The sequence below is a fragment of the Falco biarmicus genome, chromosome 7, assembly GCF_023638135.1.
Source record: "Falco biarmicus isolate bFalBia1 chromosome 7, bFalBia1.pri, whole genome shotgun sequence".
NCBI classification, from domain to species: Eukaryota; Metazoa; Chordata; class Aves; order Falconiformes; family Falconidae; genus Falco; species Falco biarmicus.
This window is the reverse complement of record NC_079294.1, coordinates 2,806,198-2,831,468: the sequence shown is the minus strand read 5'-3', so window position 1 is coordinate 2,831,468 and position 25,271 is coordinate 2,806,198. Positions and strand designations below refer to the sequence as shown.

At 60.0% G+C, this 25,271-nt stretch overlaps 2 protein-coding genes across 4 annotated transcripts; one reads left to right on the top strand and one right to left on the bottom strand.

Annotated features, from left to right (window-relative positions):
• The first annotated feature begins 1,591 nt into the window (after positions 1 to 1,591).
• CHRM4 (cholinergic receptor muscarinic 4) lies at positions 1,592 to 18,547 on the top strand. Its single transcript, XM_056347478.1, has 3 exons — positions 1,592 to 1,734; positions 14,519 to 14,560; positions 15,074 to 18,547. The coding sequence occupies exons 1-3, from the start codon at positions 1,683 to 1,685 to the stop codon at positions 16,543 to 16,545; spliced, it is 1,566 nt and encodes a 521-aa protein (XP_056203453.1). The 5' UTR covers positions 1,592 to 1,682; the 3' UTR covers positions 16,546 to 18,547.
• On the bottom strand, positions 18,330 to 23,577 carry MDK (midkine). 3 transcript variants are annotated; one of them, XM_056347480.1, is made up of 5 exons: positions 23,444 to 23,577; positions 20,019 to 20,105; positions 19,765 to 19,926; positions 19,497 to 19,658; positions 18,330 to 19,066 (listed from the first exon to the last, which is right to left on the bottom strand). In XM_056347480.1, the coding sequence occupies exons 2-5, from the start codon at positions 20,098 to 20,100 to the stop codon at positions 19,041 to 19,043; spliced, it is 432 nt and encodes a 143-aa protein (XP_056203455.1). In that variant the 5' UTR covers positions 20,101 to 20,105; positions 23,444 to 23,577; the 3' UTR covers positions 18,330 to 19,040. The 3 variants fall into 3 exon arrangements, with proteins under 3 accessions (XP_056203455.1, XP_056203456.1, XP_056203454.1); XM_056347481.1 differs by having other exon boundaries at positions 20,019 to 20,101; positions 23,444 to 23,532; XM_056347479.1 differs by lacking the exon at positions 23,444 to 23,577 and adding an exon at positions 21,346 to 21,363.
• Positions 23,578 to 25,271: the final 1,694 nt, after the last annotated feature.

Below are 25,271 nucleotides of genomic sequence, written 5' to 3'. Positions count from 1 at the left end.
AGGGAGAAGATAGCAGATTGCGGGATCTGGGGAAGAGAGAGGTCAAATCCGTGAGCTGGGCACATCTGGCCAACATTTTAGATGAGAGGCTGGCGTCAGACACGGGCCTTCAGTTAGTGCTGCCTCCCAGAGCGAGGGGGGTGAGAGGAGGGTGAGGCGAAGGGGTGGATGGTGGGAACTTGGCTGTAATCACTCAACGGAGGGAGAAAGTGGGGCGTTTATTTGTTTATGCATATTTATGTATGTATGTGCGAGAGCCGAGCAGATGGGGGAATGATACCCATGTGTGCCTGTGAGACGGTACAAGTGAGAGGCGGGGGGCGATGAGGGAGTCGGTCTAGGTATAAGCAGAGGAGAGGACAGGTGTAGAGGGAAGGGAAGGCAGAATTTTTTTTAAATATTTTTGCTTCTTCTTGCTCACCATAAAGGAGAAAACAGAACCTGCGGGGCAGTCAGCTGATGGTCAGGCTGCCTGTTGATGTGTTTGTCCCTGTGGGGAAAGCCCAGCGCTGGGTATCAGCGACAGCCCGGCAGGGAGCTCGTTGTGGCTTCCAAGGCTGTTTGAGACCCGCGCAGCTGTGGCACTTGGGGACACGGGTTGGGGTGGGCTGGGCACTGCTGGGGTGACGGTTGGGCTCGATGGTCTCAAAGGGCTTTGCCAATCTCAGCAATTCTGTGGTTCTGTGATTTTAAGTTTGCAGACGTGTGTGCCAGGACTGGATTTTAACTGTGTTTTGGGGACCATGGAGTGCACCGAGGGTCCCTGTGGCTGAGCCGTGCCCACCTCCCCCGGTGTCTGGCTCTCGCTCATGGTGGGGCACCAGTGCTCCTGGTGCTCCCTGCTGCAGCGGAGGGGGCCTCTGCCCTGCCCGTCTGCAGGGGATCCCGGGACTGGGGTCCCAGGGCAGGGGTCCCGGGGCAGGGGAACCCAGGTCGGAAGGTCCTGGGGGTGCGGGGAGTGTCCCCCTGGGTGGGGGTGCCAGGAAGAGGACTCCCAGGGCGGAAGGTCCAGGGGGAGCCTGGGGCGAAAGGTCCTGGGGGGGGGCGGGGGTTGTCCCTGGGCAGGGGTCCCTGGATGGGGGCTCCCGGGTTGGGGGTGCCAGGGCAGAATGTCCCAGGGCGGAAGGACCTGGGGGGAGCCTGGGGCGGGGGGTCCCGGGACGGGGGCTCCCGGGGCGAAGGATCCCGGGATGGGGGCTCCCTGGGCGGGGGTGCCGGGGCAGAAGGTCCCGGGACAGAAGGTCCGGGGGGGGCCCGGGGCGGGGGGCCCGGGACGGAGGGTCCGGGGGGAGCCCGGGCCGGCCGGCAGCGCTGTCCGCGGTGCTGCACCGTGGAGCTCCCGCCAGCCCACCGGGTGGCGGTGGGGGGCAGCCGCCCGCACGCCCGCCCCCCCCCCCCCCCCCCGCCCAACATCTGTCCGTCGGGGGCGAGGTGCCACATCTGGAACGAGGAGGGCGAACAGCGGCATGCCCCCCCGCCCCGGTGCGGCTTTGCGGCACATCTGGGGGCGGCACATCTGGGAGGGGGGGGGCGGGGGGAGGGAGGGGGCGGGGGGAGGCCGGGCCGAGCCCTCCCCTCCCCTCCCCGCCCCTCGGCCGCGCACGGCGCCGCGGGAGCCGGCAGCGGCCGGGCCATGCGGAGCGCAGCCCCCGACGGCGCGGCGCGGGGCTCGGCGCTGCACCATGGCCGCTGAGAACGGCTCGGCGGCGGGCGGCGCGCCCGGGGGGCTGCCCGGTGAGTCGCTGCTCGGGGGCTCCGTGAGTACGGGAGGGGGGGGTGGGTGAGGGGGGGCACCCCCGTGGGCCCCCCCCTCGGAGAGTCCTGGCCGAGGAGGGGGGGGCACGGAGTGGGAGTGTGTGGGAAGTGGGGTGCGCAGCCCCGGGGATGGAGCAGCCGGGCGCCCCAGGAGTTGGGAGGGATATCTCTGTCAACTTTCCCGTACTCCTGCCTCCCTCCGGGAATCCCGGGGGTGCCCCGAGGGTCGGGACCCCCGGGCTGGTTCACTGCCTGGGCTGCAGCCCTGCCGGGGTATCGGGGCGAGCTCTGTCACCCCACTCCCCTGCGCCCATCCAAACCTGCGCTGCCCCCCCGGCATCCGTGGGACCTCGGCTCCCTCCGGTCACCCAGGAACCGGCCCTGGCAGCACCCTGCCACGGGCGTACGAGCAGCCTACCCCCCCGCAGTGGGGACCGCCGGGCGGGAGCTGTTTGCCCCCCGCTTGCCTCTTGGAAGGAGATTTGTTTTCTGGGCAGGAAACTACCTGCATGCTTGCTTTGCTTCCCTCCATATCCCAACAAAAGCAGCAGGGACAGGAGCCTGTACCTTTTGGATACTTTGTCCCCATGCTGGGGACCACCCCCAGGATATGACCAGGCAGAAGTCCCCCCACTTCTCTGCAGAGCCCTTTGCCTGGTTGGGTGACGCAGGGGGGACAGGGCTTGCCCCTCTCTCCCTGCATGTGGATCCCACCTGCCCTTCAGCCCTTGCTGGCCCTGCTGGTAACAGCAAGGCTGCCCCGTGCTCTCTGTTGGCCCATCTTGGGCAAGGGTCAGGCAGCCCCACCCTTCTTTTCTCCCAAAATGACAAAGGCTTCAAATCAGGGAACGGTTCCTGTCATTTATTTAAATGAGAGCAATGCTGCCTTCTCCTCTCTTCTCCTTTCAACCCCTCTGTATGCGCTGTGGCTGTTCTAGCTGGGCTTTGCGAAGCCCACGGCCAGGGAGACCCTGCCCCACGGGAGGAACAGCTAGCGTCCCTCTGTGCCCTGCGCAGCTGGCGGGGCTGGCGGCTCCCTCGGCTCTTTGGAGGCTCCTGCTTTGTCACAGGTGCCTTGAGTGACCTCTGAGGGTGGCTTGGCTGCTCCTGCCACTACTTGCAGGATGAGCAGAGGGGCTGGGAGGGCTGGTACAGCTGGTTGATGCTGGCACTGTCTATTGAAAGACTCAGATGCCAGGGTCCTAGAGCCCAGGCTTTAGGTTAAACACCACCAGTGACAATGCTCACGTTGAAATCACAGGCGACAGCAAGATGCTTTTTGCTGTCACTATGGCTGGGCATCACCTCCTGCTTCCTAATGCCTCAGCTTCTGGGATCTGAGTGCCTGCTGCTGCTCTCCAGCCTGGACTAGGCCCCCGTGAGGCATCCCAACAAAGAGCAGAGCATCCCAGGGGCGATTTCACCCCTGCAGAGATCCTAAGAAACAGCAGCCCCTCAGCCAGGCTGGTGACCAGCAGGCAGAGCCCCTGGGTGGGGAAGGTGGGGTGGGAGCACGTATCTGGGCAGGGTGGTGTCCCTCTGTGTGGCAGCCCCCGGTCCCTGTGAGAGCTAAGCCCCCGCGCCCTGCTCTGAGCCAGCAGCAGGTTCCCAGCCCTGCTGGATGGAGCAGCGGCCCCGGCAGTGACCCAGTGAGTGGGCAGCGGGAAGCTGGCAGGAGGAGGAGAAGAAGGAGGGCTACCGGTAAAAGTGGTTTGTTTATTCACACGAGGGGCATACCCGTCTGGGTGGGTCAGTCTGTTTTCTTTCACAGAAGAGAAATGAACTGAAATGATTAATTAATGCTGTGATCCAATTACTCTGAGTTTGCAGAAGGAGCATGGTTTTTCTCTTTAAACTGTCCCCACGAGGATCCTATTGATGTCAGGTTGTGTCATGGTTGAGGTTTTGTTGTTTGTTTTTTTTTTAAATTAAAATGACAAACATCTCCCCAGGAAAAAAAAAAAAAAAAAAAGAAAAGAAAAAAAAAGAAAGGAAAAAAAAAGGACAAACCCAGGGAATAAAAATAGTGAGACCAGGATGAGCGGCTGATGCAGAGCAGCCCCAAGCACACCTTCGCTGTGGAGCCCTTCTCTGCCTGCCCTGCTGAGCCCCGGCCAGTGGCATCCGCACAGGTGAAGAGGGCTGGTGAGCGCCCAGCCAAGGTGGCAGACACAGCTCTGCAAGGGCAGCAGGGAGAGCAATAGCAAGGGCAGAGGGAAATGGAGGCTGTTTGCAAGGGGCTGCTGCTTTCTGCACAGACACAGCTCCTCTTTCCGCATGCACATACATGCAGCAAGAGTTTTGTGTGTGTGAGCTGACCCCTTCTCCAGGGCACACTACATCAGGGCGTTGATGGACACCTTCTGGAGATGCAGGCATTGTCCTTGAACCAGTCTCTGCTCGGTCTGACACAGGGCTATGCCCTTGTTGCTTTCCAGTAAGCCAAGGGAGGAGGCTTGCCTTGCATTTCAACATCCATTCTGGGCTGGCTCTAAAACCGTGTATTTAAAGGATGTGTTTTGGGGAGATGCGAGTGTGCGGGACCTGGCACAGCCGAGAAGTGGAAGTTTGGACCACACCATTCTCACCTACTTCCCCTCCTCTCTTCACCCCTCTCCGCAGCATCCCCTGCTGACTGCTCCTCAGCCTGCCCTAGCACCAGCACCCCTGGTGAGTGTGGCAGATGCCAGTGGTGGTGCAGGGCTTGGCACCTGGGCAGCCTTTAAGCCTTTCCAAGCTGGTGTTTGGAGCCACGCCAAAGCCATCCCTCTTCTGAGGGATTCGGGCGACCAGTCAGGAAACAGACACCAGTTTCTAAGAAGGCTCATGTGCTCTTCTGCCCAGGGCCCCATCAGGCTGGGTGGTGAGCTCAGGTCTTACTGGGAGGCTGTTATCTAACTCATAGCCAAGTGGAGCAGTGTGCCAGCCTGGGGCATCCCCAGGAGAGCATTGCCCACCACAGCATCCCTTTAATCCTCTAGGCACGAGAAAGTCTCACTGCATCCAGAGCCTTGAAGGTACCGAGGTTGGCTCTCGCACTATATTCAGACAAATTCATTTGCTGAAGCTTCAAGTAGGAATTTGGCCTTTTCGGGACAAATGAATCTGGGGCAAGTGCTCCCGGGATTTTGCTGGTGCAGGAGCACAGGGCAGGTTGCCTTACCCATGGGTCCCCTCCCTTGATGTTTAGCAGCAGACACAGAACCAGCCCCCGTCACCTGGCTGTCCCTACCCTGTGTGCCTGTTGGCATCCATCCCACCTTCCCTGTGGAAGGATGTGCCGGTCCTCTTGGGACTTGACTCTGGGCCAGGACAACATCGTTTGGCCTGGCTCCATCCCTTGAGTCCCCCGGCACAGTGAGCATGAGCAAACAAGTCTCTGCTGGCAATGGTCCCCAGCCTGACCCCATGCATGCTGGGCACAGCTGCTCACGCCTTCACCCAGGGGCTGCTCCTGGGACCCTCCAGAGATGCCTTCAGCCCAGAGGCTGCACCACACAGAGGAGCTCCAACAAAGGCTCAGCTTATACCTTGTCAGATGTAAATTTGCTTAGAAAATGAACTTCACCAGCCTGTCCGAGCCTCCAAATGCAGCGGCTGCAGGCACAGAGCCTCATCCCTCTGACAATCCCCAGAACGGTTGCTGGAGGTCCTGCAAATCAGATCTGGGGGAGTGACACTGGCTCTCCTGTCTTCCTGTGACCCTGTCCTCATCACCCCTGCGTGTCCCGTGCAGCATGGCCTTCAGGCTCAGTACATGAGGCAGTGGCAGAGGTGCACAAGTGCGTTGTTCCCTCTCACCCCAGCGTTAGGCAGGCTGAGATGTGCTGGTGCGGAGGACCCACACCACCCCAGGCACCGTTCTGTGACTCAGACAGGGCTGGAGAGGGACAAGCGGAACCACAGGGCTGTTTGCTTGTCTTCAACAGCCTCGCAGAGGAGTTTCATCCTCGGTCAGCTGGCGCAGGAAGAGCAGCAGCTGGGAAGTTTGTCCTTTAAAGGCAGGACTCAGTGTAAACGATGGAGCTCCTCGGATGCAGCGGGCTCAGCCAGAGCTATCGAGTACTGAGCTATCAAGGCTGGCTGTGCTCTAGCCAAGAAAGCCAGGCGGAGGAGCAGCCCCCTGATACTACAGCTGCTATTAAATCTAATATATTTTATAGCACCTTGCAGCTTGGCAGAGGCAGCGGTGGGCGCTGGCACCAGGTACCTCAGCTGGAGGCATTTGGAGGAGAGGGGTGCTGGGTGAAGTGTCGCCTGCAGGTTTAAGGCTGGTGGCAGAGTTGGTTTGCGTCGGCTGGTTAACGGGTTAATGTCTTTAGGCTCTTTAAGCAGAACGAGATTGATTTGTCTGTGGGAAACTCAGAGCCCCAGTTGTGCAGCCCTGAGGTCTGAAAACACCACTCTGCAAACACGATGTCGCCAGCCCTCGGCCTGCCTCAGGTCACTGGGCAGCTCTCCGGAGGCATGCCTGGCGCCTCATTTCTGTGACCCCTTGCTTGCAGACCCCCCCAGACGCTGACGTTAGCTGGGCCCCCCCATGGGCAGCACAGCGGGCTGGCTCTGCTGCCAAGGGACAGGCGTCCTTGCGGGATCTTTGCATGACCGAGATGGGAAGGAGCATACCCTGCATGTCTCCAGGGCCTTTGGGGTAGTTTGGATCCCTGCTCTGCTGGCCGTGGCATCACGTGCAGCCCCAGCTAAAGCCAGAAAAGTGTGTGTGTGTGCACAGTGAGGAGAGCAATGAAACCCTACCAGGCTCAACCTTTGCATGACAACAGGCATGGGTTGCCTGGGCTTGGGTCTGCCTTTCTGCAGCACTTAGAAGCAGAGTCTAGCATGGTCGGTTGTCTCCAGGCTGCTCGAAGAGCTCTGACCACCCACCATGGCCCTTAAGCAATGCACAACTCATGAAACCTTCTGCTACCATCTGCTGCAGGCGATGAAGCAGCTAAAACCCCTGCCCAGTGCTGCAGGATGCTGCCTGTGGCACTGGCTAGGGCTGTGACCAGCTGGGGACCACCATCCCCGGTGAGAGGTGACTCCTAGGCGGTGATGGACAGCCCGAGCAGGAGAACTGCAGCCCGTGAAGGTTTCCAGCCACAGCACGGTTCCCACTCTGCCCAGCCAGGAGCTGGTGGGAGCCTGCAGGGAAGGCAGCAGGGAGGGGTCTGCAGGCAGCGTCCCTGCACAGGGGGTCTCCCTCTCGGCGGAGTTTCTTAGGGCTCTTCTGAGGGGGAGATACGTAATCCCTCTCTGGCACCCTGAAGCTATTCCCAACTCCTTTCTCTCCATCCTTCCTCTCCTCTGTTGTCATCACAGATGGGGTTTTCCACCTGCTCTCGTCCCTAGGCCCCCCACCCCTCCAGTGCTGCCTGTCCATGCCCTGGGCTCCCCTGCCCACCTTACGCTACAGACTCTGGCTCCTTGCTCACCTCCAGCTGCAAACCCTCTGGCAGGTCTCGTGGCCAAGCAGGGTCTAATATTTCCCATTTTCTTTTCATTAGCACCCTAAAGTTTCCCTGCTGCTGTCTGTCCCCAGGGCTAGGGCTCTCCTTTGCCACATCCACATCCACCTGGCAGGGCCCTTGCACTCGCCCAATTCTCTGCCTTTGGCTCAGGGCAGCAGCTCTCTTTTCTCTCCTCCATTGCTTGGCTGGCTCATTCATCCTCTCAAAGCCCCACGGAGCCTCACCCTGCTGCTCCTTGGAGCAAGGGGCTCTGGTTCCCATTGCCTGCTCTTTAAAATTTCAGATGAGCACTTTGGTGTTTTCTCTCAGCTCTGGGAGGAGTTGCTTACAGAGCAACACAGTCATCCCCACCACCACCACCCTCCTGGCAGCTCTGTTCTGCCAGAGCAACACTACCGGATTGCCTGAGCTGCATCCCCATCCCACGGCCTGCCGGGACTCCGGTGTGGGCAAAGGGGGGCGGCACAGGGTGTTGCGGCTCTGCATGGGGGCCAGCCCCCACCTGACCCAGTGCCAGCCCTGGCTCCAGGGTGGGCTGGTACCCTGGGCAGGTGGCAGGGACCTGGAGTGGGTGACCATGGCTGTGCAGGGCAGTGGCAGGGTGGGAGGGCTTCCCGCAGCTGGCTTCCCCGAAGAGGGGCTGAGTCCATCCTCCTTGCTGTCCCCAGGCAAGGCCTGTCCTTGTCCCTGGGGCAGGGAGAGCTGCTCTTCTAAGCAACCAGCTCTGGAGTCTTGCAACTCCCTGCCCTCTTCACCCTGCTCCAGCATCATCTCTCTTGCAGGCGTCTGATCCCGGCCACCAACCTCTCCCTGGGGATAGCCCAGCTAATCCAGGCAGCCGCCTGTTCCTGTAACCTTCCCTGTCCCTCCTGTGGCCAGCTGAGCCCAGAACCCTTCCCGGCAGCGGGACCTGCACCTACAGCAGGACCTGCACCTACAGCAGGGTTATTTCTGTTGCACTGCCTTGAAACAACTAGGTCCTGTTAAAGCTTCAGCCCAGGGATATAAAAGAGCTTGAGCATCTCTCTGAGGCAGAGAGCATTAATGCAGTAGCTGGGAGGGGAGCAGTGTGGCTCTAGCCCAGGCTCCACTGAAAGCCCAGCACCTTCCCGGCTCAGTGGTGTGGGCTGAGCTCTGCCACCAGCCCAGACCTGCAGCCCTGAGGGGGCCATGGCAGAGGGCACAGGAGGGAGGTGACTGTGTGCCCCCCCGGCCCCGCCATGGGATGCTGCCACGATGAGTGTTCTCCCCCTGTGACGGGACCCACTGGAGCGGGCTCAGGAGCTGCTGGGGAGCCACCGGGGCTCTGGAGCCAGGGGTCGGGCACAGCAGGGTAAGGCTGGACTTTGGCTTGCATGGCATTTGCTGGGCACGCTCACTATTGGTGTTTCACTGATAGGTTGTTTATTGGGCCTAATAATTGGGTGGCAGATGGTTAATTAATTGTCAGAGCAGCCAGCAAGCTGGTAGGTTATTTATAGGAGTGACTTTTAACCACTTAAAAATGCTTTCTCACTGATTTGCTCCTTGCCTGGTAATACTGTGGGTAGATGGTGTGCGGCCCCTTAGGAGCTGCGAATGATCCAGGGGTATGCTGGGGATACAGGCAAGCGGTGGGGGGCCAGCGCGGGCAGGGGGTGCAGCCATGCCAGCTTTGGGGTGCTGGGAGCATGCTGGGTGCTACTCACACGAGCAGCTCACAAGCCACAGCCCTGGCCTGCCGGTGCTCCTCACAGCCGGGGCACGATGCCTCAGATCAGGTGAAACCCAGCAGCACCCACCTAGTTCGGAGCAGCAGGGGAGGCTCCTGGCTTGCTGGGGGCGCGTGGTCCCTTCTGGCCCCAGACACAGCAAATTTTCAAAACCTGATGCACAAACACGTGCCGAGCACAGCAGGGGTTCTCCCGCCCCCTTGCCTGCCCCCCCCCCCCCCCAAAAGCTGGCAGCTCCACGTGGCTGAGCTCACTGCTTCGCCAGTGGCTCCAGGAAAAGCCATCAGAGACTCCCAGCTTGTGTGGACGGAGGAATTCGCTTTGCCTCATGAGAGCCAGTTGAATTGCAGAGGAAGAAAGAGGAATAAATTATTCAATGGGAAAAATAAAAAGCCCAGATCCACCCCATGCATTCCTGGCAAGAAGCAATTCCTCTGGCACGATGGCTCAGATCTCCTCTGGAGCAGGATAAGGACTTCAGGGGTCTATCGCCCCTTGCCATGCTGGAGGCATGCCAGCACAGCTGCCAGCTGGAGCCAGGAGGGCAGAGGGAGCCCTGCCATCTCAGCGCAGCAAATCCTACCGGCCCTTCAACTCCTTTCTGTTTTCCTGGTTGGTTTATTGCCTTCATCGTTCCTGATGCAGAGGCACAGGAGCAGCCTGATACCAGCCCTCCCCGACAGGGCAAACACAGGCTAATCTCCCCTCCACACACAGGATGCACAGGCCTCCTCTTATCTCATATTTCCCCTCCCCCTGTTTTGTCTTTTCCATATATTTCCATATTTTGTGTTTTCCCTATATTGTATTTCTAAGGTGCCTGTTCCTGGTATCTAGGAGCTCTGTTTCCACACTCTTTGAGGGGTGTGAATCTGCCAACTAGAACAATCCCTCACTAGCTGTAAACAGGTGCCATGACTCAGGAACTAATTAGCAGCTATTAGATAATGCAATTAGCACCATAAACTGTCACCTCTCCCTAAGTATCCCTTCCCTTTGTGTGCATGAGCCATAAATGCAAGTATCTGTTCAGCATCTTCTATCCCTCTCCTCTTTTTTCTCCCTTCTCTCTTTAAATTCTGGTTGTGGCTGCACTAACTGCCCAAACCTGCATCACATCAGCAGTTTGACACGACAGAACGAATCCCATTAAGATTTTCACCCTCTCGGCGCTTTTAGGAAGGGTGAGACAAGCAGGGAGCTGGCAGCAGGGCTGGAAGGGCTGGCTTGCTTCTTTCCAATGGCGACAGCAGAGCTGATGTGCCCTGGCCCCGGCCCTCCGCACCAAGCTGGAGCAGGGGGTGATGTGTGCCCTCCCCTGGGACATCCCTGCAGCGGAGAGGGGAGCTTCCCTGCTGGCAGTGCCCGGAGCCCCACGGGGCCCATCCAGCCCGGAGCTGGCAGCCACGGCCACCCCATCCCTGCCGGGACAGGAGCTCCCTGGGCTTGAGGTCTCTTCAGGCTTTGCTGTTCCTCCAAAGGGCTGATTGCACCCATGCAGAGCAAAAGCCCATCTCCTCCGGGAGCAGCTCGCACCTGAAAGCCTCTGTGAAAGGTAATGGTTTCTTTAATTTCTTTCCTTCCCCTATGAACGTCTTCTTCCCGTGCCTGGTGTGTGAGCATGGAGCATAGGGCTTGGGCTCTGCCGGTGACACTGCTGGGTGCCTGCAGCGCCCTGCTCGTTCCCAGAGACCTTGCTTCAAACTGCATGTGGGCCAGCCATGACTGCCCCTGCTCCCCCCAGCCCCGAGGATGAGGATGGGGCTGGGACGAGGCAGTGAGGGAGCAGGGAGAGGGTGGCTGGCGGTGGCAGGAGGGACAGGGCCATGGAGGGGCAGCCGGAGGCCGCACAGTACCGCGAGCTGAGGCAGGGGGCACTGGGGCTGCAGGGCTGCTTGCTCCAGGAGCTCATCCCACAGCTCAAGGTGCCACCATCCCGTGGTGGCCTAAATACCAGCCTCTCCTGCTCCTTCGGCACACCGTTTGGGGGGGGTGGCCGGCTTCCACCGCGCAGGGTGGAACGAGGCAGTGAGACCCTCTGTCCCACACAGGTTGAGTGCTCAGCGGGTGCTCAGGCACTAACTGCACCCGATGGAGCAGCTGCCTCTGGCCAGGGCAGACTTTCTGGCTACAGGATGACCATTGGCAGCCCATGACAAGGGTTTCTCCTTTCCTACCTGACAGCAAGCTGCAGGGCATTTTGCAGTGGCCAGCAGCCTGGGAAGGCTTGCTGGAGTGGCAAGGAAATGGGAGCTTCGTGCCATGCCCCTCGGATGTCACCCTGTGACCGAGGAGGGTTGGCCAGTACCGGCTTTGCTCGCTTGCTCTGGAGCTGTCTCCTCACCCAACTGTGGTGGTACCCATGATCTCGGGCAGTGATGGGGACCCTCCTGTGCCAAGCGCTGGCCGAAACAGATGGACACCACCGAAGTTACAGCCTTATCTGCTTGCATCTGTGCTTTTCGTTTTCATCCATATCATGCGAGGTGTTGGGTGGGGAAGGAAAGGTTTCCCTGTCTTGAGGACACTCTTGTCGAGTGCTGCAACGGCCACAGAAATCCTTAGACCAAAAGATGCTATCAGTGAAGAATTGGAGGCTCCTAATGGCTTCGATGGAGAGGTGAAAACCAGCCATTAAGTCACTGCCAGAAGTCCTAGGGAGGGAGGAGGCCGGTGATGGAGTTCAGAGCAGCTCACTGGTAGGTCTGGGAGAGCACCCACCGAGCACCACCAATGACATGTGCGGGCTGAAAAGCCAACTGGTGTCACAGGTGGGGGGCCTCAGCCCCAGAAGCCTTTCTGAAGTGACCTCTGGGCTTCGCCCAAGTTGCATCTCCTCCCTGACTGTGGTGCTGGCAGCAGGGGGAGGGGGGGCAAAGGGGGATGGAGACAGGGAGGGTGATGGGGGGTGGAGAGGAGAGGGGAAGGAGAGAAGAAATGTGCTCCTGGAGGTGCAGGAGGAGAGAGATAGGCACTGGGTGGGGGGAGACATTTAGTGGGGAGACCCCAGGGCCGGGAGAGGTCCCTTGATGTCTGGGGGCTTCACAGAATCAGGGACAGTGATGAGGGTGGTGTGAGAGTGGAGATGCAGTGGCACTGGTGGGTCCATTGCAGCTCTCCTGCCTGCACCCACCATCCTGGGGCACATCCTGGGGGCTCAGGCAGAGCTGGGGTTGCCGGAGAGCCGTGCCCCTCCCCAGGCCCAGGCCCTCCCCACACAGCCTGGGTGCTCTCCATCCCACGACACGTGGCTCGGTCAGCTGCTCTGAGACCTGGCGAATTCACAGCATCCTTGGCCTGCTCCCAGCTCCAGGCTGAGCTGCCGGCCCTGCTCAGGAAGGAAAGGCAGCACCAGTGAATCCAGTGAGTTCCAGTGAGGTTGGGGAGGGTGTCAGGGGCAGAGGAGAGCGATGGTGGGATGGAGAGAGCAGAAGATGGGGAAAGGAGGGATGCCCAGTAGGCTGGGGCATGGCAGAAAATAGCCAGGTTACTGGAGGTAAAGGCCAGTGGTGTTCACATCTTCCAGCTTGTACATGTTGTACATCTGTGCTGTACGTCTCTTCACGCCTTAACCATTTTCATTCCCCCTCCTGCCCCCCAACGGGACATTGCTCTAATTCTGCCCTCGGACCAAAGTTCATTTTCAAAGTACCCACTGATGTCAGCACACCAGTTTCCAGCGTGACCTCTGGGTGGCATCCAGAGACACACCAGTGGGGCTGCACCACTCTTCTCCCTTTCTCCTGACGCTTACAAACAGCTTTCTGGAGTGGTTTGAGATGGACTGTCCTTACTTCAGGCAACCGAGAACACAAACCTTTGTCAAGGCGCATAATTAATTAAATGCACTTAGAAGAGAATGCCAGTTCACTAACTAAAGCAAAAAAACTGAACCCCTCATTTTAGCAGAGATGAAGGAAAGGGTTTTTTTTCAAGATTTTTCAGATTTGTCCTGGAAGAGCTGGGGTGGATGTCTGCTTGATTGCTAGCTTGTCTGATCAGTTTGATTAGCTGTTACAAGTATGACAGCTAAATCTCCCCATCTCACCAAAGTGAAGAATTTAAAACTCATTTCAATTGTACTGAAACCAACCCCCGAACTGCCACAATTATAGATTTCTAAGCCATTTTATACACTTATCACCTCTTCTTGCATCCCTGGCTGGGTGCCCAGGATGATGGCAGCAGGAACGGCTTTCCCTCTCCCTTGACGAATCCCTTGTGCTTGGAGCTGGGCAGTGCCACCAGGCTTCCTCACCCCATCGGTAGCTGACATTTAGTATCTACTGGAGGGTGTTGCTTTCTTTTCGAAGCACTGTGTCTTCATGTGTAACAGGCTGAAAGGATAATGATACAGAGGTATTTCTCTGTCCCTCAGCCACTTCTTTCCCCTGCACATGTAAGAAAAGCCTAGCTGCTATCATCGCAGCTGCAGCCTTGCTAACGCAGAAGCTGTCTTAATGGCTATGTTGGTACCCTGGTGTTAGCATCTCGGCGGCCATGCTTCCATTTTCTCACACCTGCATCTCTTTTATAAAGTGGTTAGATTAAAACCCTGGCTGTTTGCTGATGGCAGAAATCTCCTATCCTCACCACAAATGAAAGGCAAGGGCATTTCTTTTAAAAGACTTTAAAAATACAAACCGACCCCAAAGCCTGCCAAATCCTGTTTCGGAGAGGTGTGCGTTAATGGCATGTTTATACATTTAGCAAAATCAGCTTCAGGAGTCCCAGGAGTTGTTTGGAGCTAGTGCTGGTACCCAAGCCAGCTTGCAGAGACACGCTATGCCAAGCGCTCCCGCTGAGAGCACCCGTGTGGGCACCCACGTGCCATGCTGGCTCCCACCGTGCTACCAGCAGCAGCACCCCGGGTGCTGGGTGAAGCTGCTGGAGAGGCTGTCCTCGCTGGGCTGGTGGGGTTGGGATGCCCCCTGCCCCCAGGGTGAGGCTGGTGGAGGCCAAGCAGGTTTGGGGAGCCTGGGTGGTGTGGGAGAGGCAGGTCCAGTAGGAAGCTCCTCTGTCCAGCCCACCTCCCCGGGACCTTTGCTTCCCCTTCCAGGAAATTCTTCATTTTAACACATCAGGTTTGGTCCATTGATTATTTTTTTTAAGGTCCATTCTCGTCTTACCTTGGGAAGGTTAACTGCAGGCACCTCGGTTTGGATGAAGGCAGTCTTTCCATCCACCTTTCACAAATATTTCAGGTATTTCACAAGTAATTCAGGGCTGGGATAGCTGGCCTCACCCCATACATCTCCATGGCAGCCCGTGTGGCTGCCGCTGCAGCGTGATGTGGGATGGAGGGAAAGGGCCAGCATTTCCCAGCATCGCTGGCTGATGGCACTGATGTGGCCCTTTCCCTCTCTCGTGCCTGTTGGGGCTGGGCTGTGAACCAGGCTAGTCAAATTACCCCGTTTCAGCCTTATTTGCGTTTTCAGCATCTGCCACTGAGCAGTGTCACCCCTTTGGCAAGGCCACCTCTGCTGGAAAGGCTGGTGCCTCCCAGTAAGACGCTGTGGGACTCGCATGAACTCCTCGGGGCTGCAGCTGTAGTGTAACTTGCTGTTTTCCCTGTCCCAGATTTCATCTTCCAGAAGGAGCTGTTTGCCGCCAGAGACGCAGGTGAGCTGAGCGGACCGTGGCATGGGCTCTGCGGGGTAGCCCCCTCTTGGGGAGGTGCTTTGGGGAGGCTGGTGGGACGAGTGTGCTCCTATCCCTGGGCAGGGCACCGGCTCTGCGCCGTGCTGTCCTTGCAGCGAGCGCTGTGCATCACTGCACAGCTCCACAGCCCCATGCACCTCTGCATGCCTTCCCAGAGCACCCCAGGGCTCTGCTCCTGCTGGGATGGGGTTCCTGGCTCTGCAGCTAAAGGACCACTGCAACGTGGCCAGAGGGCTGTCCCCAGCCCTCTCCCTGCTCCTCTCCCTGCAGCTCCGTGTGTCTTGCCCGTTGCTAAATAGGGACACAAAATGTGCCTTCAAAGAGCTCCCGGGGGAAGGCTGCAATGGACCAGAGAAACCCAGTAATGCCGGGAGGTTTTTCGAGTCCTGGCCTGGGAAACTGAGGAGGTGGCAATGTTGCCGGCACAGGCTGGCAGGTATGATATTCTCCCTTCTGTCCCTGCTCCCCCTGCAGACCCCATGCGCAACCTCTCTGCTCAGCCCTGGCAGGCAAAGATGGCCAACCTGACCTACGACAACTTCACCTTGGGCAACCGCTCCGAGGTGGCCATCCAGCCTCCCACCAACTACAAGACAGTGGAGCTGATTTTCATTGCCACGGTCACCGGCTCGCTCAGCCTCGTCACTGTGGTAGGCAACATCCTGGTGATGCTGTCCATCAAGGTGAACCGCCAGCTCCAGACTGTCAACAATTACTTCCTCTTCAGCCTGGCCTGTGCAGACCTCATCATCGGGGTCTTCTCCATGAACCTCTACACGGTCTACATCATCAAAGGCTACTGGCCGCTGGGGGCCGTGGTGTGTGACCTGTGGCTGGCCCTGGACTACGTGGTGAGCAATGCCTCTGTCATGAACTTGCTCATCATCAGCTTTGACCGGTACTTCTGTGTCACCAAGCCCCTGACATACCCAGCCAGGCGGACCACCAAGATGGCAGGGCTAATGATCGCGGCCGCGTGGATATTGTCCTTCATTCTCTGGGCCCCTGCCATCTTGTTCTGGCAGTTCATTGTGGGCAAGAGGACAGTTCCCGAGAGGGAATGCTACATTCAGTTCCTCTCCAACCCGGCGGTGACCTTTGGCACAGCCATCGCTGCTTTCTACCTGCCTGTGGTCATCATGACGGTGCTGTACATCCACATCTCCTTGGCCAGCAGGAGCAGGGTGAGGAGGCACAAGCCTGAAAGCAGGAAAGAGAGGAAAGGCAAGTCCCTCAGCTTCTTCAAGGGCCCCATGATCAAACAGAACAACAATAACTCCCCCAAGAGGGCCATGGAAGTGAAGGAGGAGGTGAGGAATGGGAAAGTGGATGACCAGCCCTCAGCACAGACAGAGGCCACTGGACATCAGGAGGAGAAGGAGACCTCCAATGAGTCCAGCACTGTCAGCATGACCCAGACCACAAAAGACAAGCCCACAGCAGAAATCTTGCCAGCGGGACAAGGACAGAGCCCATCCCACCCCCGGGTGAACCCATCTTCCAAGTGGTCCAAGATTAAGATCGTCACCAAGCAGACTGGGACTGAATGCGTCACTGCCATCGAGATTGTCCCAGCTAAAGCCTCTGACCACAACTCCCTGGCCAACAGCCGTCCGGCCAATGTTGCCAGGAAGTTTGCTAGCATTGCCAGGAGCCAAGTGCGGAAGAAGCGCCAGATGGCAGCTCGGGAGAAGAAAGTCACCCGCACCATATTTGCTATCCTGCTAGCCTTCATACTCACATGGACTCCATACAACGTGATGGTCCTCATTAACACCTTCTGTGAGACCTGCGTGCCTGAAACAGTGTGGTCCATCGGCTACTGGCTCTGCTATGTCAACAGCACCATCAACCCAGCCTGCTACGCCCTCTGCAACGCCACCTTCAAGAAAACCTTCAAGCACCTTCTCATGTGCCAGTACAGGAACATTGGCACAGCCAGATAAACTGGCGCTCAGGGACCACTTCAGCAACTTTACGGAAGCCCTTCCCTTTGCCTCCTTTGCCAGGGTGGGAGGTCCTCTGCTCCCCACTCACAACAGTGCAGACTGTGCAGTGATTGCGGATGATGCCCTTCATCCAACGCTGACAAAGGTCCAAGGCACCTCTGAGCTGCAGCTCCTTCCAATCCCCCTGGGCCTGGGGACCGGCTTGGGGAGCCAGCGGGAAGGCCAGAGGCGAGAGGAGGAGATGGAGTCACCAGGAGCCCTCCCCAGCTCCCTGCTTTAGAGAGGTTGGCAAAGTGGCATCTGTGTTTCTCCTAAGACTGGATGCCTCTTCCCCCCCTGCTGACCATCTCCAGTGTGTCAGAGCTTGTCTGCATGCAGACAGCCTAATGCTGGATGCTTTCAAGAGGCTTTTAAACCATTTATTACCCAAGAAATGAAAAGAAACTGGGACCAAACATTTGTCAGCCATCTTGGACCAGGCTGGCTCGGGCATGCTCACGGGGAGCCCTGCTAGCCCAGCCAGGCCCCCTCCTGAGGCCGATTGCACCTGAGCAGATGTGGCAAGCTCCTTCCTTTCCCTTGAGAGACATCACCGTACATCTTCACACACAGACTGGCAGGTGAAATTTTCCCCTGGGCTTCAGCTCCACTTTCCCCTTCATGCCCTTCCTGCCCTTGGCCGGACAGCCAAACGAAGCCTCCTACACGATGGAAACTAAAACTGCAAAGCAAAGCAGCGGTGTGGTGCAGGACCTCTCTCCACAGCCCCGGGGGAATGCGATCCCCAAGAAGTGGGCAGCAGCGACAGTGAGGATAACTGTCCTTGGGAGGGATGGAGAGGAGCTGGGGGGTCTCAGGGGGTTGGGAAGAGGGTCTGCAATGTGGCTGAGATGCTCTGTGTCATATGGGCCATGAGCAGGTCCCCGCTCTCCCCATGGTGGGTATGGGAGACCTGATGCATGGCTCTGGGAGTGGGAGAGGACAGTGGTGGCCCCCAAGCCCCGCTCCTGCCCCGCGTATAGGGGGATGCCCTAGGGAGGCCAAAGGAACCGGCTGCTGAGCTTTGTAAATGGACGTAACCCTGTCATCGGTGTTGTGGCAGAGCCCTCAGCATGCGGGCTTCAGCCAGCGTCTCCAGCCCCTTCCCGTCCCACCCATGTGCGCAGCCCGGACCACCAGGGGCTGCTCCCCAGCTTCTCCCAAAGCCCACTTTCTGCAAGCCTTGTTGGACACAGCCAGGTGCAGGCAAGGGACGGGACGGGGCCACGCTGGCACTGGCAAACTCTGTGTCCGTATGTCCTTCCCATCCCTGTGCAGGGGTGATGCTGCGCAACCTGGAGAAAGGCTGCCCCCCAAACCCCGGCCACTGCCTTTAGGATAATTCACATAGCGGTGCCCAAAATGCGTGGTGGGCTTTTGGTATCTTCTTTTTTTTCTAAAAAAACCTGTTACAACCATGGCCCAACACACCCCGAGACAAATAAAGAGCTTGGACCAGAAAGCAACAGCCACAGCATGAGGACTGAATGAGTTGTCACCTGGTCACTCCTCTCCAGCTTCCCAGTGTTGCTCACTGGTGACATTTCTGGGGGTGGCAGCCCCAAGTGCTGTTGAGAAGAGGCAATGAGGTCTGACCCATGTACCTACTCCAGGACCACATGTGTGTAGCACCCAGGGCACTGGTAACTTCACCGCTGGTCCCCGTGGGGTCAGCAAAGCTGGGGTTTGCTGGAGTTGCCAGCACAGCAGCGGCTCGTGGGGATGACAGGTGGGTTCCGACAGGGTTTTTTAAAAAGATTTTTATTGGAAAATAAAACAAACCCCATTTTCCAAAAGAAGTGAGAGCTCCCACCCAGCACCGGTGTCAGCGTGTTGAAGGCAGAGGGGCTACAGCCCCAGCATGGACACATGTGGTGAGAAGTGACGGAGAGGGGATGTGGTGGTTCCTGGGGGCAGTGGATTTGTTTCCCCCAGCTGCTGCAGGGAAGTCATGCCCTGGCTGAAGGGATGCTGGAAGAGCTGAGGGCAGTCCTCACGTAAGTAAGGGGCGAGAGTGATGGGGTTACTCAGGCATTCAACACTCAGCCCTTCCCTCCAGCACCGGTACCCGGTAGATGAGTGAGGAGGGTCCTGGGCTTGCCAAAGGACATGCTAAAGACACATCTGTGTCAGAGGATGGCAAAAAGTTGCGGTCTCATCCCAGCTCTCCAGGCGCATCCCAGCAAACCTAGGACACCAGCTGAAAGGAGGCGAGTGGGATGCACTGGCAGCAGTGGCAGGGAGCAGGGCAGCACCTCCTGCAGGGCGGGTGGGTTTGCTCTCTACAACACTAGTGATTAAAACAAGGCATCTCAGTGAAAGAGGAGGTCATCGAAAGGAGGAAGGAGAGGAGGAGGAGGAGGAGGAAGACTGGAGCATGGGCCGGCTGCAGCTGGGCATCCAGCCCCATAGGCACCGTGTTGAGGGGCCAAGGAGGATGCTGGCTTCCCGCTCTAGTCCTTCCCCTTGCCCTTCTTTGCTGCATCCGAGAAACAGAGGAGACAAGGGTTAGTGCATCTGCTGCAGCCCACCGAGCCCCCAGACGCTGCCGTGGCAGAAGTGCAGCCAGCACGGCACAGGGCCTGCATCCCTGCAGGCAGCCTACCCGCACCATGCAAAGCCACGCTTTACACCAGCCCCACTGAGGAGAGGGGGAAATCCTCATCCCAGTGGAACTAGCAGTGACTTAGGGGGGGACACCAAGGTTTTTCCTAGCAGCACCTGCATCCCACCCATCCAGCAACTGGACTTCGGGGCCGTCGCATGTGCTGATGCAGAGGGGAGAGCATACTGTGTGACCTCCCACACCACCAGCAAAGCCCAACCCCAGCAGGCCAAGCTACCCCTGGAAAGCCCCTGCCCAGGGTGCCAGTGGAAACCTTCTGGGGACAGGAGTGGTGGGAACTGACCTTTGGACTTCGATTTGATCTTGGAAGAGCAGGGCTTGGTCACATAGACAATCTCCTCACATTGGGCATTGTACAGGGCTTTCTTCAGGATGCCGGAGCGAGTTTTCACACCAGTCTGAGCGCTACATCCCCCCCAGCTCTCAAATTTGTACTTGCAGTCAGCTGGGAGGGAGGGGAGAGGCATCAGAGCTGGCCAGCACCCGGCGTGGTCCCCAGCACCAGCCACCCAGCCCAGGGTGGTCCCCAGCCACCGCCGCCACGCACCCACCTCCAAACTTCTTCTTCCAGTTGCAGGGGATCTTGCACTTGAGCTTCTTACTCTCGTCTTTGCAAGTTCCCTCACGGTAGCCCAGGCCACAGTCCTTGCTGTTGGGGACGCAGGGTCCCCAGCGCCAGTCCTCGCACTTGGAGCCGTCCTTCTTCGCCTTCTCTGCGAGGGAAGGCAGAGTGGGTGCTCACTGCAGGGACACAGGAGCACGCCCTGAGCTGCCCCCCGGCCCCCTGCCCCAGGCAGCCCCTCACCTTTCTTGTTTTTGCCAGCCTCGGCGGTGGCAGCCAGCAGGATCAGCGCCAAGAGGAGGAGGAGGAAGCCCCGGACCTGCATCCTGCCTGGGGAGGAGGGAGAGGGTGAGGCGGGTGGGATTTGGGGCAGTGAGGAGGGGGCATGGTGGGCTGCAGGCAGCCTGTCCGGGAGCGAGATGGCAGCTGCCTCTGTTGCACACATGCATGTACACCCCCACGCCCTGCTTGTTGCCACCCGTTACACCACATGTGTTAGTTGTATCAGGAAGGTTAATTGTGTATCTCAGCAACTGCCTCTGAACAGGGAGCTGTTGGGCTGGGAGCTTGTTCCCATCCCTGCAGGCACCCGTTGCCTTGCGTGTGGCTGCAAGGCTCTGCGGGGACCCCCGCACCCCACACAGCAGCTGGGGAAGGCTCTTTGGTTGGGTGCACCCAGCACCAGGCTGCCTCAGCTGCCTGCGCCCGGAAAGCAAAGCAGCTCCCATTGGCATGCTGCTTCCCAGTGCTGGTCCCCAGGCCCTACCCCCCTGTATTTCTCCGTGGCTCCTTTATCCAGCACGCAGCAGGCTGCCACCCCGCACCAAAGAGCCCCGGGGCCACGGGAAGGCAGCTGCCATGGTACCTTTCTCCAGCTCCAGAGGAATCCAGGGAGGGAAAGAAAAAAGCCTAGCAAAAACAAACCCGCTGCCATGAGGGGTCTGAGAGCTAAACCAGTGGATTAAACACTAAAAAAAAAAAATACATAAAGGCCCCACAGCGTGGGAACAAGTTGGAGAGATGGAGCGGGAGAGCTGCGCCCACTGCTGGCACCACGTCCACCGGCACAGCACCCGTGCATGCACGGGGAGGGGGTGCATGCACCTGGGAGCAGGCTGGGGACGAGGGTGCACACACACAAGGGTGCAGCGCCCAGGGCCTTGCCCACACCACCACGGTGGCCTTGGGCTGGGTGATGGCTCCCCTCCAGCTGCCACCGTGAGCATCTGTGGGATGCTGCTGCCGACACTGGGGACCCAGCTCCTGCTCCTGGCAGGAGTACAGCCATGCAGAGCTGACACCTCAAGTCTGGCGGCCCCTTCCCTGCTCCCCCAAAGCATTTTAGGATGACACCCGTATCTGCGTGGCAGCAGCCAGTCAGCAAATACATCACCCCTGCCCTGGGTTCACGATGGGCTTGGTGGGACCAGGCTGTAGAGGTAAGGATGCACCTCGTGCCCTGGGGGATGTCAGTGCAGGGAAGAGCCCGGGGTCAGCATTCCCTCTCACCCCCAGGCTGCCAGTTCGGAGAGAGCAGCTCTCCGCATTATTCAGGCTCCAGCACACTCACCTTTCATGCGTCCACTGCCACGAAGCTGCTGGCTTCGCTCTGCATTGAGCTGTCACAGGGAATTACACACCCCAGCTGGCTGAAGGCGCAGCCAAGGGGGTGCGAGCTGCCTTCCCCCTCGCCCAGTCCGGCTGGGAGCCATCCTGCCGAGCACGGCACGGCTCAGCCCTGCTCCCACCCAGCTGCCTTCAAAGGGGGCAAGAGCTCAGCCCAGATGGGCCAGTTACCGATGGCAAGGCTAGAGCTGAGCAGAGTTACAGGTCCTCCCGTCCCACTTCCTGCAGCAGCTCTTATGGGGTGGCACCTCTGATGCCCACACAGCATCCCCCTGATTTCGGGTGCTCTGCAAACTTCCACCCTCTGCTGCAGACCATTTCCCTGTGCTCCCGCACCCACCTCCCAGCCCAGGTGCCATGGACGCAGCCCGAGTGCCCAGGGCAGACAGCCCCAGCTGCCATGCTCACCCCTGCCTCCCTCCAGGCACAGACACCCTCTGCTCCCCACGGCAGGGGTACCGGGATCACCCACCCAGGGATGTGGGAGGGGAGGCTCCAAGGGGCAGCCCAGCTACAGCCCCAGGAACTCCTGAATCTGCTCCCAGGCTCTGCCCAGCACATCACATCCCCCAGGCAAAGGTCTGCAGTGATCCTCAGCTGTGGCTCATCCTAAAACTTTCAGAAAGGACTCGGCAGTGCAGTTTTCCAGCTCGTTTTCCAAGCAGCCTGGTCCCTTCCTTGCCAGTCAAACAAGAGCTGCTCTGGCTGGGCTGCCAGCGCCTTCAGGCGTGTTCGCACAGCCCAGCTCCTCCCGCATCCCTGTGGTGCCTGGCTCCTCTCCTGCTCAGATCCCGGCTGGCTCTCATCGCGTTGGTCTCTCCCAGGAACGGGCTGCACGAGCGGAGCAGCCTGGAGCTTGGCCACACCATGGCAGTCCCTGTTTCCCCTTCCCCCTGCACCTCTAGCTGCCCCGGGTTTGAATAATCTAGGATCAGCTCTATAAAAAAAAATAAAATAATCGCCTGGTGATGGTGAAGCAAAGCCCAAATACCCAGCGCTGCAAGGGGCTCAGACCCCTCTCCGGACACTGCTCGGGGCCAGGCGATGCCACCAGCAAATGTGGGGGTCACACCACCCTCCCCAGATCCTGTCCCCTCGCCGCCGCCCCGATGCTCTCCCGGGAGCGGGGCAGCTGCTGGGCCGGCAGCCCGCCGGCACCCCCTCTTCCAGCAGCGGGACCCCTCGGCTGGGCTCCGCCTGCAGCTGGCCCTGGCAGAGGTGGGCGCAGGACCGCTGCCCTCCCTGCCTCACTGAGCTCCCCGCCTCCGGGCAGCGAGCCCAGCGCTTGGGGAGCCCCTGGCCCGGGGCGCCCAGGGACCGCCGGCTGCCAGGAGGGGGGGGGGCTGAGCTCTGCCTCACCGGGAAGCTCTGCTGGAGGGGAGCGGGGTGCTGGGGGGCTCTCCAGCAGGAGGTCTCACCTTCGCCTGGCAGTGAGGAGAAGGTGCTACTGGAGGAAAGGGGGTGCCGGGTGTCCTGCCTGCGCATCGCGGGGCACATTCCCACGCTGCCACCCCCTGCTCCCTCCCCCGGGCAGCTGCTGTGCCGGGACCCCAGCGCAGCCCCCTCCCCTCCCACCTCTCCCCCCCCCGGACTCGCCCCCCGGCGGGGCTGGCGGTGCCGGGCCCCGGCCGGCGCATCTCGCCCCACCTGAGCCCTCCCCGAACCGGTGGGGGTGGCCCCCCAGGGTGGGGGGCACTGAGATCCCGAGCCACTGCCTCAAGCCCTGCCTGCTCCGCAGGAGTCCCGCCTGCCTCCAAACCCCAGCCCTCCTGCACCTCCAGGCACTTCCCTGGCTCCTGGCAGGCGAGCCCGCACCCGGGGTGGGGGGCTCCCCCCCAGACTCGACCATGCACCGCCCCCCGCCCCAGCAAAGCCCCTCGCCCCGCCGGGGAGCCCTCCGCCCGCGTTACCGCCGCCTCCCCAGCCAGGCGCCCGTCCCCGTGGCGTCGGGCGGGCGGCCCCACCATCCGCGGGGGCTTGGAGTGGGGGTCCGACCCCTAGTTCGGGGGGCGGGGGGTGTCCGGGGGGTCCCCGCCACTCACCTGCGGAGCGGTGCGCGGAGCGGAGCTGCTGCCTTTGTGTGGCGGCCGCGTGCGGAGCCCCGCGCAGCGCACAGCGGCCCCTGACGTCGGGCTCGGCTGGCAGCAAAAAGGTGGTTTTTTAGCCCAAAACTTTCCGCAGGCTCCTCCCCTGCCTGCCCACCCCCGGCCAGGCACAAAGGCAGGCCGGCCGGCCGGCGGAGGGGCGGCCCCGGGGGGGCAGGCGGCCCCCCCAGCTCAGCCCGGGAGGGTGGGGGGCACGGCCCCGTGTCCCCCTGCCTCACCTTCTGCCTCCGGGCTCTGCCTCTTGGGGGGCTCTGCAGAGCAGGGGGGTCCGGCTGGCTGCGCACCCCGACATCAGCCCCGGGTGGCTGCAGGGCTGCGAAGGGGGTGAGGGGCTGGAGCATCTCCCCGGGGAGGAAGGGCTGAGCGGGCGGGGGCTGTTCAGCCTGGAGAGGAGCAGCCGAGAGGGGATGTCACCCATGGCTGCAGGTATCCCAGGGCGGGTGCCCAGGGGACGGGGCCAGGCTCTTCCCAGCGGTGCCCAGCGGCGGGACGAGGGGCACCGGGCACAAACCGCCACACGGCCGGTTCCCTCTGAGCAGGAGGGAGAACGTGTGTCCCTGGCGGGTGGCGGGGCGCTGGGCCGGGCTGCCCAGAGCGGCTGGGGAGGCTCCTTCTGCGGGGCCACTGTGCAGCCTGCGGGGAGAGCCTGCGGGGGGGGATGGGGATGGGGGCTCGGGGGGCGCTGCCCACCCGCGCCGGTCGCTTGGGGGTTCCATAAACAGCCGGGCAGGGGGTCCCGTGGGTCTGCTGCTCTGAGACCCACTGGCAGATGGCCCCTGGGGCTGGATGGAGTGAAGGGAACTGCCCTGTGTCTCCACCAGCTCCGTGGATGCCTCCTTCCCCATCAAGGCTTTGATGGACCAACCTGCCATGGTTCCGGCCCTTTTCACCCTTTTCCACATGCTCTGCCCCAGCTACACTTGGGGGGGGGGGGGGGGGGGGCGGGAGGGGGTAACCTGCTCCACACCAAAGCAGCACATCACTTTCATGCTGGCCCCAGTGCCCGTCCCTAGCTCAGCCATGCTGCAGCCCATCTCCCTGTACCAAGCAGCAATGAAAGATCAAACCAGCACTTGGGGATGCAAAGGACCTTGCAGAAATGCCTGCTCCCTTCTCCCTATCACCCACCATTCCCTACCACCCCCCACCCCTGCCCCTCACCTTTTCTGAGGAGGTAAGGCAAGGCAGAGGCCAAGCCAACTCTCTTCTGGTGTTACCAGCCAGAAAGGCAAGCGTCATGCCAGAAGAATGGGGCTGTGGTGGGGAACTGAGCCATTTTTCCACCTCTTACCCTGGAAGAAGGCTGCTGAGAGCAAGGCTGCCACAGGTGGGGTTGTAGGAGAGGGGGAGGCCCTGTTTTTTATGAGCTGCTTCACAACCACGAATGGCTTTCTGAAGGTTTCCCGCATTTAGCTGGCACCCTGCCAGCAGTTTCTTGAACATCTGAAGAGGTTTGGAGAAGGGCTGGCAACCAGGGGAACATGCCATCTGCCCTGTGTGCTGCACACACAGTAACGGGTGCTGCTCTGGGTGCTGAGGGGTCTGGGTGTGCCGGGCTGGACCTCTTGGCACAGGGTGCAGAAATGGGTCCCAACAGGTGGACAGGTGGCAAAGCCAATAGTCCCCCGTCACCAGGCCTTTAAATCCCAGCTGAAGCAAGCTGCTGAGACAGGCTCAGGGACAAAAGGAAGGGGAAGGGTCCGGGTGTGCTGCTTTTGGCTGGGGTTCAGCAGCCCCAGGTTTCCACGGCTGAGTTACGGGGCTG

Excerpts from the sequence above, each read along its gene's own strand:
- CHRM4 (XM_056347478.1), top strand. The coding sequence starts at position 1,683 with ATGGCCGCTGAGAACGGCTCGGCGGCGGGCGGCGCGCCCGGGGGGCTG. Across the intron at positions 1,735-14,518 it reads CGCGCCCGGGGGGCTGCCCG|ATTTCATCTTCCAGAAGGAG; the intron begins GTGAGTCGCTGC and ends TCCCTGTCCCAG. Across the intron at positions 14,561-15,073 it reads GTTTGCCGCCAGAGACGCAG|ACCCCATGCGCAACCTCTCT; the intron begins GTGAGCTGAGCG and ends CTCCCCCTGCAG.
- MDK (XM_056347479.1), bottom strand. Across the intron at positions 19,659-19,764 it reads CTGGAAGAAGAAGTTTGGAG|CTGACTGCAAGTACAAATTT; the intron begins GTGGGTGCGTGG and ends CCTCCCTCCCAG. Across the intron at positions 19,067-19,496 it reads GATCAAATCGAAGTCCAAAG|CAAAGAAGGGCAAGGGGAAG; the intron begins GTCAGTTCCCAC and ends TCTCGGATGCAG.